Source organism: Plecotus auritus (genome assembly GCF_963455305.1).
Source record: "Plecotus auritus genome assembly, chromosome: 6".
NCBI classification, from domain to species: Eukaryota; Metazoa; Chordata; class Mammalia; order Chiroptera; family Vespertilionidae; genus Plecotus; species Plecotus auritus.
In genome coordinates, this window is record NC_137773.1 from 126567599 (window position 1) to 126581257 (window position 13659).

At 43.5% G+C, this 13659-nt stretch overlaps 1 protein-coding gene across 2 annotated transcripts in view; it reads right to left on the reverse strand.

The window, feature by feature from the left end:
- The window catches only part of SYNPR (synaptoporin), a 300995-nt gene that overhangs the window by 137487 nt on the left and 149849 nt on the right, over positions 1 to 13659 (reverse strand). Inside the window, exon 1 of one of the 2 annotated variants that reach the window (XM_080671520.1) lies at positions 6996 to 7361. The exons of the other annotated variant lie outside the window; for it this stretch is intronic. Within the exon in view, the coding sequence (XP_080527646.1) occupies positions 6996 to 7019 (24 nt within the window). The 5' untranslated portion in view covers positions 7020 to 7361. Of the gene's footprint in view, positions 1 to 6995; positions 7362 to 13659 lie in introns of those variants that run through there. 2 annotated transcript variants of the gene reach the window in all.

Sequence of the window (13659 nt, forward strand, 5' to 3'; positions counted from 1 at the left end):
GTAACCATTCTAAATGTCCATTTATTCACGTGTTAAAAGGTTTAATAGTGTAATATTGTTTCACTTGTTGATTGCTGGAGTAATATAAGACACTGGAAGCCAAGTGAATGTGGTAAAGTATTATACAGAAGTAAGGAATAATAATAGCAAAAAACCTTGTATTTGGAGAAAGAAACTTAAAAATCCATGGATCGGAGTATCTGAAAATAAGAAAAGTAGAAATACAATGGAAATATTTGGTCAAAGCTGGTGTTATTACTAAGTTTATCGCAGTGGCTCTAAACCAGGGGTTATCTGGCATTGTCTAGAGAGAATTTTATACAACTTGGGGGGAGGTTGCTACTGACATCTAGTGGGTAGAGGCCAGGGATGCTACTAAACATCCTATAGTACATAAAACAGTCCTCTACATAATGAACTATCTGGGCCAAAATTGTAATAGTGTTGAGGCTGAAAAATCCTGGCTTATTAGAAGTTCCATGAGTTCAGAAACTAGTATCTTTGTGTATTCCGGTGCCTTGGCATCTAGCACTGTATTCAGGTTAAAGTGGACACCTCATGTATATGTTTGTTGAGTAGATGAACAAGTGAATGAACACCCACAGAGAATCAGATCTAATTCATATTTCCCGCGGAAAGCTTAGGCCCTCTCAGTTTACTCTTCTATCTCCTTTTCTGTCCTGTTGAAGCGTCTTCCCTTCCTTTCCTCATCCAACATCCAGCAAGAATGAGACTAGCCCAGCAAATCTGAGAATGCCTGGGAGCAACACATAATGCTTATAAGACACAAGCACTGCAAGGCCTCTTCCAGCTGCCCCTTCAAACCATTCCATGTCAGCTAGACAGTCATCACAGTAAATAAATGGGTTCGCGCTTATTCCTTCACTGAGCATGAATAGCCAGGACCTAAAGCACATGTTTCCCGCAAATCTCACTAGAACAATTCACAATTATGTTTTTAAGAAGAGACATCCTGGGCCATGAAAAAGAAGCTAGGTTTAGGTGAGAAAATGGAAATTGAAGGCACTTAGTTCTGGGAGTGCAGCTATGATCTGTTCATCACTGTGTCTCCCATGCCTAACATGGTGCCTGGCACATGGTAAGCATCCTTAAATCTTTAATAGATAAAGAAACAGCCTGGTGAAGTCAATGCACTAACCCTTTTCTCAAATGTATCCCCAGTAGAAATGTTTTGTCTCAACCATTCAATTTCATAGGAAGGCAATTTGCATGCATACAATTTGAAAAATTGTATACATTTTCCTCCCTTATGGAGATCCAAAGCCAGATAAAGATATATGGGTTCATCATTGAGAAGTGGATGTAAACATAGTGAATTAAAATGTCCTCGTAGTAATAATTCAGATGCAAGCATCCTTAAAGCGACATTTTACCAGAAATAAAATAAGTCTAAAATATTTGTCATATCTTTTGCCAGCAGATCTACACTGAGATAATGTGTGGTAATTTGGGTGGAATTAAAAATTCTGTAAGTAGAACTAAAGAAGTCACATGGGGACTATCAATAGAAGTCTTTTATGCTCAACACGTCAGTCTCCAAAGGACCACAATGACATGACTATACCCATATATTGGCCATCCCTCAGTCCCACGGTGCATTGATGGCCCTGTGTTGGGAATAAGCTTTCCAAAAACTATAGTGGGATGTGTTTCAAGTTGACGCAGGACAATTTTCTATTACTACTTTTGGCTACAATCTGTGTTAAAAAATGATCACTGTAAAATATATTAATTATGCAGATCCATTAGTCTGCAGAGTAGAGAAACTGAGGTGTTTCCATTTTCAACTCATCGCTATTTATTTATTTATTTATTTAAAATATATTTTATTGATTTTTACAGAGAGGAAGGGAGAGGAATAGAGGGTTAGAAACATCGATGAGAGAGAGACATCGATCAGCTGCCTCCTGCATACCCCCTATTGGGGATGTGCCCTCAACCAAGGTACATGCCCTTGACTGGAATCGAACTTGGGACCCTTCAGTCCACAGGCGGACACTCTATCCACTGAGCCAATCCAGTTAGGGCTCAACTCATCGCTATTTAAACATTTAAGGACACGCCAATGACCAAGAGCCTCTTCTAGAGGAGTTAATACTTCACGTGCCCTTCCTGGCTCAAACCCTCACTGATTCCATTTTCTTAGCCAAATACGAACAGGAAACCAGCTCTATTTGTACACCAGTTGAGAATGTTTTATAACGAACTCAAGACTAGTCCAACACTCATTATGTCTTAACACCAGCTGCTTTCTCCATACTTAATAGATGATTTTTAAGCTCTTAATAATCAGCACATCCACAGCCAAAGAAAGGGCGAAGGAAACATAGGTAAAACGAAGTACAATCTCTACTATTTACTAGTACTTTGGATTTGGCCCACCGCTCTGAGGAAAGCTGTGTCGTGTGGATGGAGACTGAAGTATGATGCCATTTATAAAATTATCTCTAACTTTAGTTTTATGGGATCGCCTATATTTGATGCACTGTGGCTGAGCACAACATATATCATTAAAGTAAAAGTGCTCATTTTAGGACTCAATGCTTTTAGAACTCTCATAAATGCTTATGGGAAAAGCAGATAGATTTAAATTCCTTGATCCTGACTGGCTCTAATATCACACTTTCTGATTAAACCACCCAATTATTTTTTTAAGAGCAAGAAAAAGGTACAATATAGAATCAATTGCCTCTGATAAATATGACTACCATTTTGGAAACATATTTTATTGTGTACTGCCTTTGAACTCTTTTTAATTAATTGGGTGTCTACACTGGGGGTAGCTCAAAAGCTATTGCTTCATGGACAGAAAAGATCACGCCAAGAAATCAATATTGTGTCAACACTTCAAAACTTGCCTCTTAGTGCTCCCAATTTGTGGTGGGCTGTTTTTGCTTTTTGGTCATTCGTCCTTCTGTTGTTTGGTGCAATGCAAGGCTGTCCTGAGCTAAGTCTATCACCCAGCAGCATGTCCATCACTCAGAATCCTTTCCCTCACTGGAGGGAAGCAAAGGCAGCATTTCACACACTCGCCTCCCGACTGGTGTGCCCTGCCTCTCTTCTGAAACTGCTAGCCGAGGAGAAATTGCAAGCATATTGATTCTGTGTCAAGTGCATTTTCTCTCTATAAGACTCATCTGAATTTTATTCATTTAAATGGATTTCAAATAGGGAGCTCGGTGCGCAGGTACAAAAGAATGCATCGGGGGCTCTGGATTTCCACTTGGCCACGCTGCTCAGCACACTCACCCGCAGCAATGCTCATAACTTTAACTACCCAGGTGCTGTCGGTGCTTTGCACTAGTCTACCTGAAGTGCCACCTGAGCCCTTCCAGCTAGTCCAATAGTGAAAGGAAATCAGGCTGGGGCGGGAGGTTGCGGGGGTGGTGGTGGTGGCACAAGGAAGGTGAGAATTCTACAAAGTTTTCCACAAATATATCAATTCAGTTGCAACTGCTTTTTATAGTTTGCATCAGTGACAAATCAGATCCCTTGAGATATTGGTATTTCTAAGTTATGGTCACCTCTTTATTTTTACTCTATGTTCAACACATTGAAAGTTAAAGAGATGAATTTCTTTTCATCAATTGAAAAAGCTACCTTAATTTAGCCACTTCTGCATATATCTCTCCCCAGGCTGGCTCCCTTTGGTCATTGCCATATCTTTGTAGCTGCAAAGTTGAGTGGAGATAAAACACACATTCTCCAGTTTCAAACACATAATTAGCTTGGTGTCACAAAAGCAGTCTGAGAAGAAGTGGGGTACGTAGTGTCAGCAGGGAGAAAAACTAACGAAGATCTGCTGTGTTACTGTAAGGCCCTGATATCATCCCAACCTAGGCGTTGGTTATAGATTGTAGACCAGTGGTTCTCAACCTTCCTAATGTTATGACCCTTTAATACAGTTCCTCATGTTGTGGTGACCCCCAACCATAAAATTATTTTCGTTGCTACTTCATAACTGTAATTTTGCTACTGTTATGAATCGTAATGTAAATATCTGTGTTTTCCGATGGTCTTAGGCGACCCTGCTAGCGGTTCTCAACCTGGGGGTCACGATGTAAACGAACTGACACCCTGACAGAGGGCAGAGAGAAAACACGTGGCTGGGAAGGAGGCTGCCTGTTGAGTGTCACTGTCATCACTACGTTGCCTCAAGCATACACGCTACATACTTGCCGTAGGCCTCCACTGTCTCACCTGTAAACTGGGAGGTAAAGTTACTGCCCTCGTGGAATGGTTGTGAAGATCAGAGGAAATAAGCCATATAAATACTGAGCACAGTGCCGGGCACATAGAAGGTACTTACTCAATGAACACGTGTCACTGTTGCCATCTTCATTTTGCTAAAAATAATCAATAATCTCATTATGAAATAAAAATTCCCTTTATTATTCCCCCCACCTTGGCACAGAATTTTATTTCTTGGACCAGATTACAGCAGTGTTTTGGCTATGACATTCTGGACTTTTCCAAAGTGATGCTTTTAAAGGCAGCTGTGCACACTCACCCTAAGTCAATCTAAAGGTCCTGACCTTTTTCAGATACAAATGCCCATTGTCCTTCCTGTGTCACTGGGTCTGAACACACTGGGAGCACTAACACTTTTGTGAGCTGGTGACCTGTTCACCCATAGGATGTCATCCTCACATTTTCATTAATTTATGTTACCGAACAGCCTCGGATGATCATAAACTCCCTCATGACTCTAAACATAACCTGTTACAATAGCCATGAAAGGAGAGTGATGACAAAAACATTAAGGGCTGTTGGGGAGGGAGAGGGATGCTTACTGCTGTTGAGTTTACTCTGCAGTCATTGCCAACAGCCAAATGCTAAAGTTTCATTTGTTTTTCCAACAAACTCTCTGCTAAAGAACTCTTTGTTCTGGGAGGGTTTATGGCATTGAAGGCTGTTATGGGAACACTAGAAGCCCGGTGCATTTGTGCACGGGTGGGGTCCCTAGGCCTGGCCGGCGATCAGGGCCGATCAGGGCCTTCCGGCTGCCAGCCGGGGCATTCCTTCTCTGGTTACCGCTGCCAGCCACTGGCCAGAGCCTTCATTCATTCCACGCTGCCCCCTGGTGGTCAGCACACATCATAGCAAGCAATCGAACTCCCGGTAGGTCGAACTCCCAAGGGGACACTTTGCATATTAGGCTTTTATATATATACTAGAGGCCTGGCGCACGAAATTTGTGCATGGGTAGGGTCCCAAGGCCTGGCCAGTGATAAGGGCTGATTGGGGCGTTCCTTCCCTTGGCTGCCAGCTGGGGCCTTCCTTCATTCTGTGCTGCCCCCTGTTGGTCAGCGCACGTCATAGCAAGCAGTTGAACTCCTGGTCAAACTCCCAAAGGGACAATTTGCATATTAGCCTTTTATTATATAGAATAGATGCTTATTGTGACACAGAATGAGGCAACATAATAAGTTCCTGTGGATTTGGAGGATTTGTCTATTTTTGAGGCTGAACTAGATTAATCAAAATTCAGAACTCTGTTTGTCAGAACAAAGAGTTTCATTCCAGCATACAAAGAATGTGTGAAGGGCGGGATGCCCGAAAGCAAGCAGACACAGGATCATGGGAGCATTGGAAAGCTCATTACTGTCTCTAGGAGCTGCCCTTAGCCTGCCTCGGGATCTGAAGAATTGTTATTCTGGGAAAGATTCCATGCCCGAGAGGTCTAGATATGCGTGATGTTCCCAACTTTCAAAATCTCTGAAAAATAAAGTCATTTCTCCTCTTACTTCTCATCAACGATACCTTTAACTCTCATTATAAATAAATATATAATATGTAGGGTGTCCCAAAAAATATATACACACTTTGAATAATTATTAATTCCAATGTTTCTTTCTTTTCAGATTTAACCCATTGGAATTAATAATTATTCAAAGTATGTATACATTTTTTGGGACACCCTGTATATTCTTTAGTTCATTTCATGAAAAAGATTATGCAGATTTGTTGATTGTGTGACAAAATAAAGAAGATATTAAAGCAAATAACAGTTTTTTCCATTAGAGCAATTACTTAATCATCTTATCATCTTTGTCTAGGATAATTATATTAATAGACTGTCTCCCAGATTTCTGAATTAACAACGAAGAACTCAGACCCTCTCAATACTGTCTAGAAAAGAAGCACTAGCAGTTAACCAGGTAATGCACTTAAGAATCATCACTAGCATTGTGCAATGGCTCGATAGACATTTTGCACTGTTTTGAATTTAATCACAGCAACTTTTCTCTTCGTCAGCTTCCGATACAGAAACACGAGAGCCAGGGCTAGGTATCTGACAGATGGTGACACAAATGCAAAGAAAGGCAGAGGAGAAGTGGCAGCCACTGGAGACACTGGAGATCGTGTCTCTTCACGGAATGCTAGCGATTGACTTTAATGATCTCAATACTGCTCATAAATTCCTGTCTTTTAAAGGTGCATGCACCCAGTCTCAGAGAAGACCCATTTGTTCACCCTGCTGAGGGAGAGGACCTCCTGAGATCAGCACACCCCTGTCGGCACAGCACACAGTATTTGGCACTACCTATGGAGTTTAAGAAATTCCTGCTCTGACACCGACGAAGAAACTTTAATGGAAACAGTAAGCAGGTTGTAGCACAATGAACATACTCAGGATGTTAAACTCTCCAAAGGGAGTTGGGGAGAACGACATTACATTTTTATAAAGCCAAATATAAGTTTGCTTAGTTTCCTTACTATGTTAAAAGAAAACCACCACATCCTCCAACAACTAAGGTAGGCATCACACTATCACAGCACAGCCTCTCCAGTTTAAACAGAGGCATACAAGAAAGCAAAGTGAACAAAAAAGACGTTATCACCAAAGATTTGAAAATGCTATTGGAAAGAAAAGTGACTGTTCAGCCCAAATGTATCTAACACACACACACACACACACACACACACACACACACACACACACACGTAAATCAAAAGAGATAAGAACTTACCGGAGCAAATATCACCATACACATTTACAAAAGAATTGATAATCCAACTTCCCTCTCCTGAAAGAAAATAGAGGCTGTCTCATACTAAAAATAAAGCTTCTCCGTCCACAGCACCAGCCACTTGTCCCTCTTTTTTTATGAAGCAGAGGAGGGGAACAGGAAAATCAATGAGGAGGGAAAGTGAGATGCTATACCAATCAGGTAGCAGCTTCTGTCTTATTTGCAGAGAGATGGCAAAACGGTCATATTATTAGACAGTGACAACCACAGGCAAAGTACAGCAACCTGATACCTCCCTCTGGGGAGGCTGCCTGCTTGTGGGGAGGAGGTTGCCCTCCGTCCGGGGGAGTGCCCACCCTGGGCTCTGCTCACCACGGCTGCTCTGCGCAGAAGCTGCATGTGAAGAGAGCCCACCTCCCCGCTTCTCTGTGAGCCCCTTCCTCCCTCAAACAGGCGCTTAAAAACAAACTGGGAAAGAAGAGAGAGCTGGGGTTCTGTGTGCTGGGTGTGAGAGTGGGAAGTGGTGGTTTTATAAAATCATTAGGAATCGATTTGCATAGATTAGGTCACCGTTTATATGTTTGTTTTTTAAAAACTGCCCTCGTTTTTATGGAGATGCCTGGGTGTTATGCCTGACCCCCATTCGGGAAATGTGTACACCCCATGCATAACCTGGTTAGGGTGATGGTAAGGAAGAGGGGCTGTGGGGGCTCTGGCAACTGTGGGAGAGATCACAACTGGGTTGCTCGTTCCTTGCAGGAGTGTCACTGAGCCTTCTCCTGCACAGTCTTAACCGGAACCGGTTTCTAGGTGTGAGGTGCCCTGGCTCTGCTGCAAATGGGCCTCCTCAGGAAGGAGCTGAGCTCGACTCACTCAAGGGGTTGACATCTGGCACCGAGCAACTTGGTTTTGTGGGACTGACACTGAATTCATGCAGAGGCTGCATAAGGCTCCGTGCTCTCCTCACACTGGCTTCCTGAGGGCAAGCCCTCACCCTGTGCTACAGCCAAGGAGGAAGAATCCTGTGCGCCTCTTCTCCCCGTGGTCCCCCCTCCAAGACCTCACTGCGTACAGGAATAGCACTGGGTGGGCTCAGGTGTGTCTGTTTTTATCTTCTAGGCAGTTGGTGATGGCCCAGCTGAAAGCTCACGTTGGCTGGCCATGGTTTTTTGTTTGAGGTTATTAATTTAGCATTGGCCCTGAGTCTGTTTTGGGGACCCTCTTTCTGTCTCTAACATACACACACATACACCACCACCACCACCCAATCATTATTATTACCATCTCCCTTTCTTCCTTTTCCCTTTTGTCCCTCTCCACACACATAGCAACCACTCAGTGGAGGTGAAGGGGAGGGGATGAGTCAGACCACCTGGGGTCTAACCTGGCTCTTCACTTACTAGCCATGGGTCTTGGAAAGTCCAGTAAGGTCTCTGAGCCATAGTTTGCTCTCTGTGAAATGGGCATACTAACACCTCATAGAGCTGCCGGTGGGGAGGTGTGGGGAACAAAAGAAAGATGACTAAGGCAGCACTTTCAAAGCCACAGTAGGCACATGCACCCGGGCTCCCTCCTCAGCTGCCTTCCTCCTGCTCCTGTTCCTCCTCCTGTTCCTCCTCCTCCTCCTCTTCTTCCTCCTCTTGCTCTTCCTGCTCCCCCTCTTCCTCCCACCTCCTCCTCCTCCTCCTCCCGCTGTGATCCGCTTGTTCCTTACACACAACCCTTCAGGGTACTTATGGAAGCTTCATACTCTTTATACACACACACCTGGCGATTGAAAACTCACTGCATTTCAAGGAGAGCAGTTACTCAAGGAAGTAAATTAAGCAACTGAACAAGCACAGTTCAAGCAGGGGGAAAGGCTTAGAGCCACCAGGCGTTGTCAGCACTCAGGAAGCACTTGCTGAATAAATGCCCAAAGGACTGGCTGAGGCCACGCTCGGGCGCAGGGCTGATGAGGAGCAGAGTCAAGGCAGAGTCAGAGGTGCTGTCCCAGCCATGCACCCACAGGGGGACCATATTAATAGTTTCTCCAGGGTGGAGAGTGACTCATGCTCATCAGCCTTGAATACTAAGAGCCCCATTTCAAGTAAAAGAAAAAAAGTTATGTCTTCCACATAATAACAGGGAACATTCCTGAACCTGTGCTCCGTGCCAGGTGCTGTGCTAGGTGTGTTTATGTGTAATTAAGTGAATTAACTTAGGTGGGCCTCACAATATTAGGAAGAGTTGCTATTTTTACTCCAGTTTACCCAGGAGGGAACCAAGGTCCAAAGAGTGCAGCAACTTATCCAAAGGTAAATGGTCGATAATTGGTAAAACCAAGATGTGAACTTAGATGGATGCCAGGCTCCAAGATGCTGCCCACTCCGCTCCAGATGCCACATGATGGTACTTACACTTGCATGTATCCAGCCTCCAGGGCACGAGTAATCCACCAAGGGATATACAGACGCTGCCATAACCTGACAGCTCTCCCCACTGTGTGGATTCACACACAGAGACGGGAACCCCTGGATTGACCGAGGGTTTACCAGGCCCACAAGGACCATGACTGGGATCTACTGCATTTCTATGGATTTGGACACATTATTGAAGCCCCTGAAGGTAAGGGGTGTGAGGTTCAGTCTTGGGATATCAAGCAGTCTGCTCAGGGTCCCTGAGGGCATCCCTTAATTTGTCCTTGACTCAGTTTCTCCCATGTTCAAATTGAAGGTTTTCTACCAAATGATCTCCAACGGACATTTTGGATCAACTTTGACTAAATAAGGTTCTAAGATTAGTTCAATTCTAATCTGCTGGTTGGATTAGCTTTCCCTGCCTCACATTTCATTCCAGATACAGTGTTAGCATCTCTATGTCTCCTGCTATCATCCCACCCCTGTCATCTCCCACCCGCATCCTGAATTTACCCCAACAGGTCTCCCTGCATTTACCCTTATTCCTAGAAGTCATTTTTCCATATATTATCCTAATTGAGCTGGTTAAAGTATAAATTAGACCATATCACTTATCTGAGAAATACATTTCAATAGCTGTCCAGTAAGTTTAAAGTAAAACTCAAACTCTTTACCATGCCTTCAAAGCCTTACATGACCTGACTCCTATCTACTGCTTTGTTTTTATCTAATTCCAGCCCTCTCCTTCCCTACTCTTCAGCCACATGGGCCCTCTGTGCCTTTGCACTTGCTTTTCCTTCCGCCCAAAACTGTTTCCTCTGATTTTTGCCTACGGTCTCTTCCTTTGTCGTTGAATTCTCAGTGCTACTGTCTGCTCTTCCCAGACCACCTAACCTGATAAAAACACTTTCTCTGCCCCATTACTGTTATTCCCTTTCACATTACCCTGTGTTTACTTGTTGTTGATGTGGTGGTGCTGTGTGTGTGATGTGGGGTTTTTGTACTTCTCATTGCCTGATATGTTCTTACTTATTCACTTGTTTATTTAATTATTGCTTATCTTCCTTCACTGGGAGATAACCTCTCAGAAAGTAGGAATTTTGTTTGTTTTGCACATCACCATATCTTTAGTGTTTAAGACTACTTGGCACACAGTAGATGCTTAATCACATTTAACGAATGAATGAATAAATCAACAGAAAACAAATTAGGCTTCAAACAAAGGCACAAAAACCTAAGTTTATCACAGGAACTTAGCCTTGAAATGCAGGGCAGGTGAACAAGGGTGATTGATTCATTCATATTAATGGACACAGACTATTTTCACTTCCTTATTCAGGGGATGTTCTTGAAATGCTGCATCATATTGATTTAAGTGGAGGACATGTCAAAGATAGTGGGGAGCTCCTGTTGTAGATCATACTGACCAAATACTGTACAGGAGCTTGGGTTCCTAGGGTCCAGTTCACCAGGACCACAAAGAGCAGCTGATACTTGGACACTTGACTGTACATTTGTCATTACAGAGCAAATGGTCTTGTCAGCTAGCCACTTAGACTGTCTGACCTTCCAATTTATCAGACAGTTCAGAAAGGTGGCTACCATTCTCTAACATGCTATTGGAACTGACAAAAATAAAGCAATAATATGCCATTATTTGATGGTTCTTGTTTGAAAAAATGATATAACCTTGAACCTTAAAAATAGCATTTGTCCATTATTAGGTTATTAAAAATAGAAGTACAGTGTTTTCTAAATTGAGTATTTATAGAGGTTCAGTAGATTAGAATAATCTATGAGTCTGTGCAAACCTCATTAGCAATGCTAATGTCCAGTATGGTCAGATCTTCAACTCTGACCTTTCAACTGAGCATGGCCTTCAGACAACTTCAAATGAGGTGTTTTTTTTTTCTCTGTAGTGTAAAGCTCATCTCCGCTTGAACATACCTCCTCATGTAAATGCCATAGTTCCTTTCCCTTACAGCTTCTATTCCTAAACATGTGGCTTCTCACAAGGGGTCCTCTCAGGCCTGCCTGCTCAGGGGCTGAACAGTGGGAGGCCCAGCTTTCTAAGCATTTGGCAAAGACTGAGAGGAAAATTCCAGTGCCATGAGATCTCTCCATTGCTGTGGGGGAAGGGAAGTATTGAAGACAAGAAGATTACTCTGGCCACACTAATAAATGACCAATGGAGTTAGCTAAGGTTCTTCCATTTTGCTGCAAAAACAATTTCAACTCTTTCAAGCTCTAGCAATGAGAGCACTTACATCCAATCCACTCAGGCACAAGCTGCATCTATAACGGTGCCTTCCTGCTCTGGCTGGGCTCAGCTCTTAGCAGGGCGAAAATGCAATTTAGTTTGATTTGGGTGGATAGGAGATATTGAGTCAGGGCAGAACTTTCGAGATCTCTTGTTTTCTATTTCCCTCATAGGGGAAATATGTTTTTTCCAACTCTCTTTTTCTTTTCAAATACATTGCACTACCTCTTGGTGCTTTACTTAAATCCTGTCCCCTTTCATCTGTCCCTCTTTATACTCCCTCCATTACCCAGGTTGGAATGTGCCAGCTCTTTCCTACCTGACTGTCCTACAGGTGGACTCGAGTTCCACTTTGTCCTTTGCTACTTATGTAGTCTTGTCACACTCACGTGCCCTCATCTACAGAACTGGGTAGGTGGAAAGTAATGATTGCTAAATACATAGCAAACACTGATGAATAACAGCAACAGTGATCATTCTAATCTTGATAGCGATGCTCTTCACCAGCTCATGTTGGCTTTACAGAGATAACGAGTGGCTCTTTCATTTCTTCTTTAGAGGGAAGAGTCTCTTGTGTCTTGGAAAAGAAAGGAAAACCCACGTCCTATTCAGAAAGATTTAGCAATTTTCCCCCACTGGAATATGAGGGAGTATAGAAAAGACCAAATTGAGGCATCTGACTGAAAGCAAATATTTGTTGAAAGTGGTTTTGAGTGTTGGCATTTCTGAATATTCATAGTTCACTGGTCAATGGACTCAGAGCAGGTCTGTGAGAAGTTGCATCTTGCTGACACTTAATGGAGGGCAGTTGACAGATTCCTGGGGTCTACACAGGACCCCCTGGGCCTCAGGCAATAGCTGATTAACCTTCTGCTTTCATGTGTGCTCTAAATAAATACTGCAAACAACAGAGGACTGAGTGCCTTTAGAATCTCCCTCAGTATCCCAGAAAGACTTTGACTCCAGAAGGAAGGGCACTTGGGTTTTCTACTCAGGGCTCATGTTCTCAACAAGGAAGAGCAGTTCTCAAATCCATTATAACTTTGTTACTATACTACATGAAAAGACAGTCGTTCATGAGACTTAATTTCACTTTAGTAATTGTTTAGGGAGTGTGTGCTGTATGCCAGGCACATGCTAAGTTCTGTGGATACTGCAGAGAAAGAGATAAACATGGTCCCTGTCCAAAAGGAACTTAGGATGCTTCTGATTTATTTGCACAAGGAAGGAACATGCTAGTGCCTGGTGTATAAATAATGATCATTACATATTTGTTGAATTATTGGATGAAGTAAACATGTGAACATGTTGTAGCCTCACAATTTTTAAAATGTAAAATAGAACCATCCTATCTAATAAAGAGGGAATATGCTAATTGACCATCATGCTCTCACAAAGATAGTGGCACCCACAGCCAATAGGAGGGAATATGCTAATTGACTACCACGCCCTCAAAGAGGGCGGTGCCCACAGCCACAAGATGGCGGCGCCCAATCCCCTCAGCCCCGCTGGGGTGCCTGCCTCTGGAGTCCCACAGTCCCCTCAACCTCCCAGCCGCCCAGGGCCAGCCCAAGGCACAGGCAAGCCTAAGATGATGGCTGCCCAGCCAACGCCCAAGGTGCAGGCAAGCCTCAGATGGTGGCTGCCCAGCCACCCAGGGCCGCCTGAGACTCAGATAACCAGGGCCAACTGAGGTTTGCACTGCCAGCAGTGGCAGCAACAGAGGTATGATGGGGCGTTGCCTTCCCCTGATCGACAGGTCGCCTCCTGCCCCTGAGGGTTCCTGGACTGTGAGAGGGGGCAGGCCAGGCTGAGGGACCCTTCCCTCCAGTGCATGAATTTTCATGCACTGGGCCTCTAGTAAAACAAATATTTGGGTAAAATTCTTATACATATATGTACTAGAGTATACATGGCACATTCAAATGACCAAATCATCTCAGGCCCTAATCTAATTAAAAATGATCTTTACTATCCTAGCATTTAAGCTGAGCACCAGGAATTC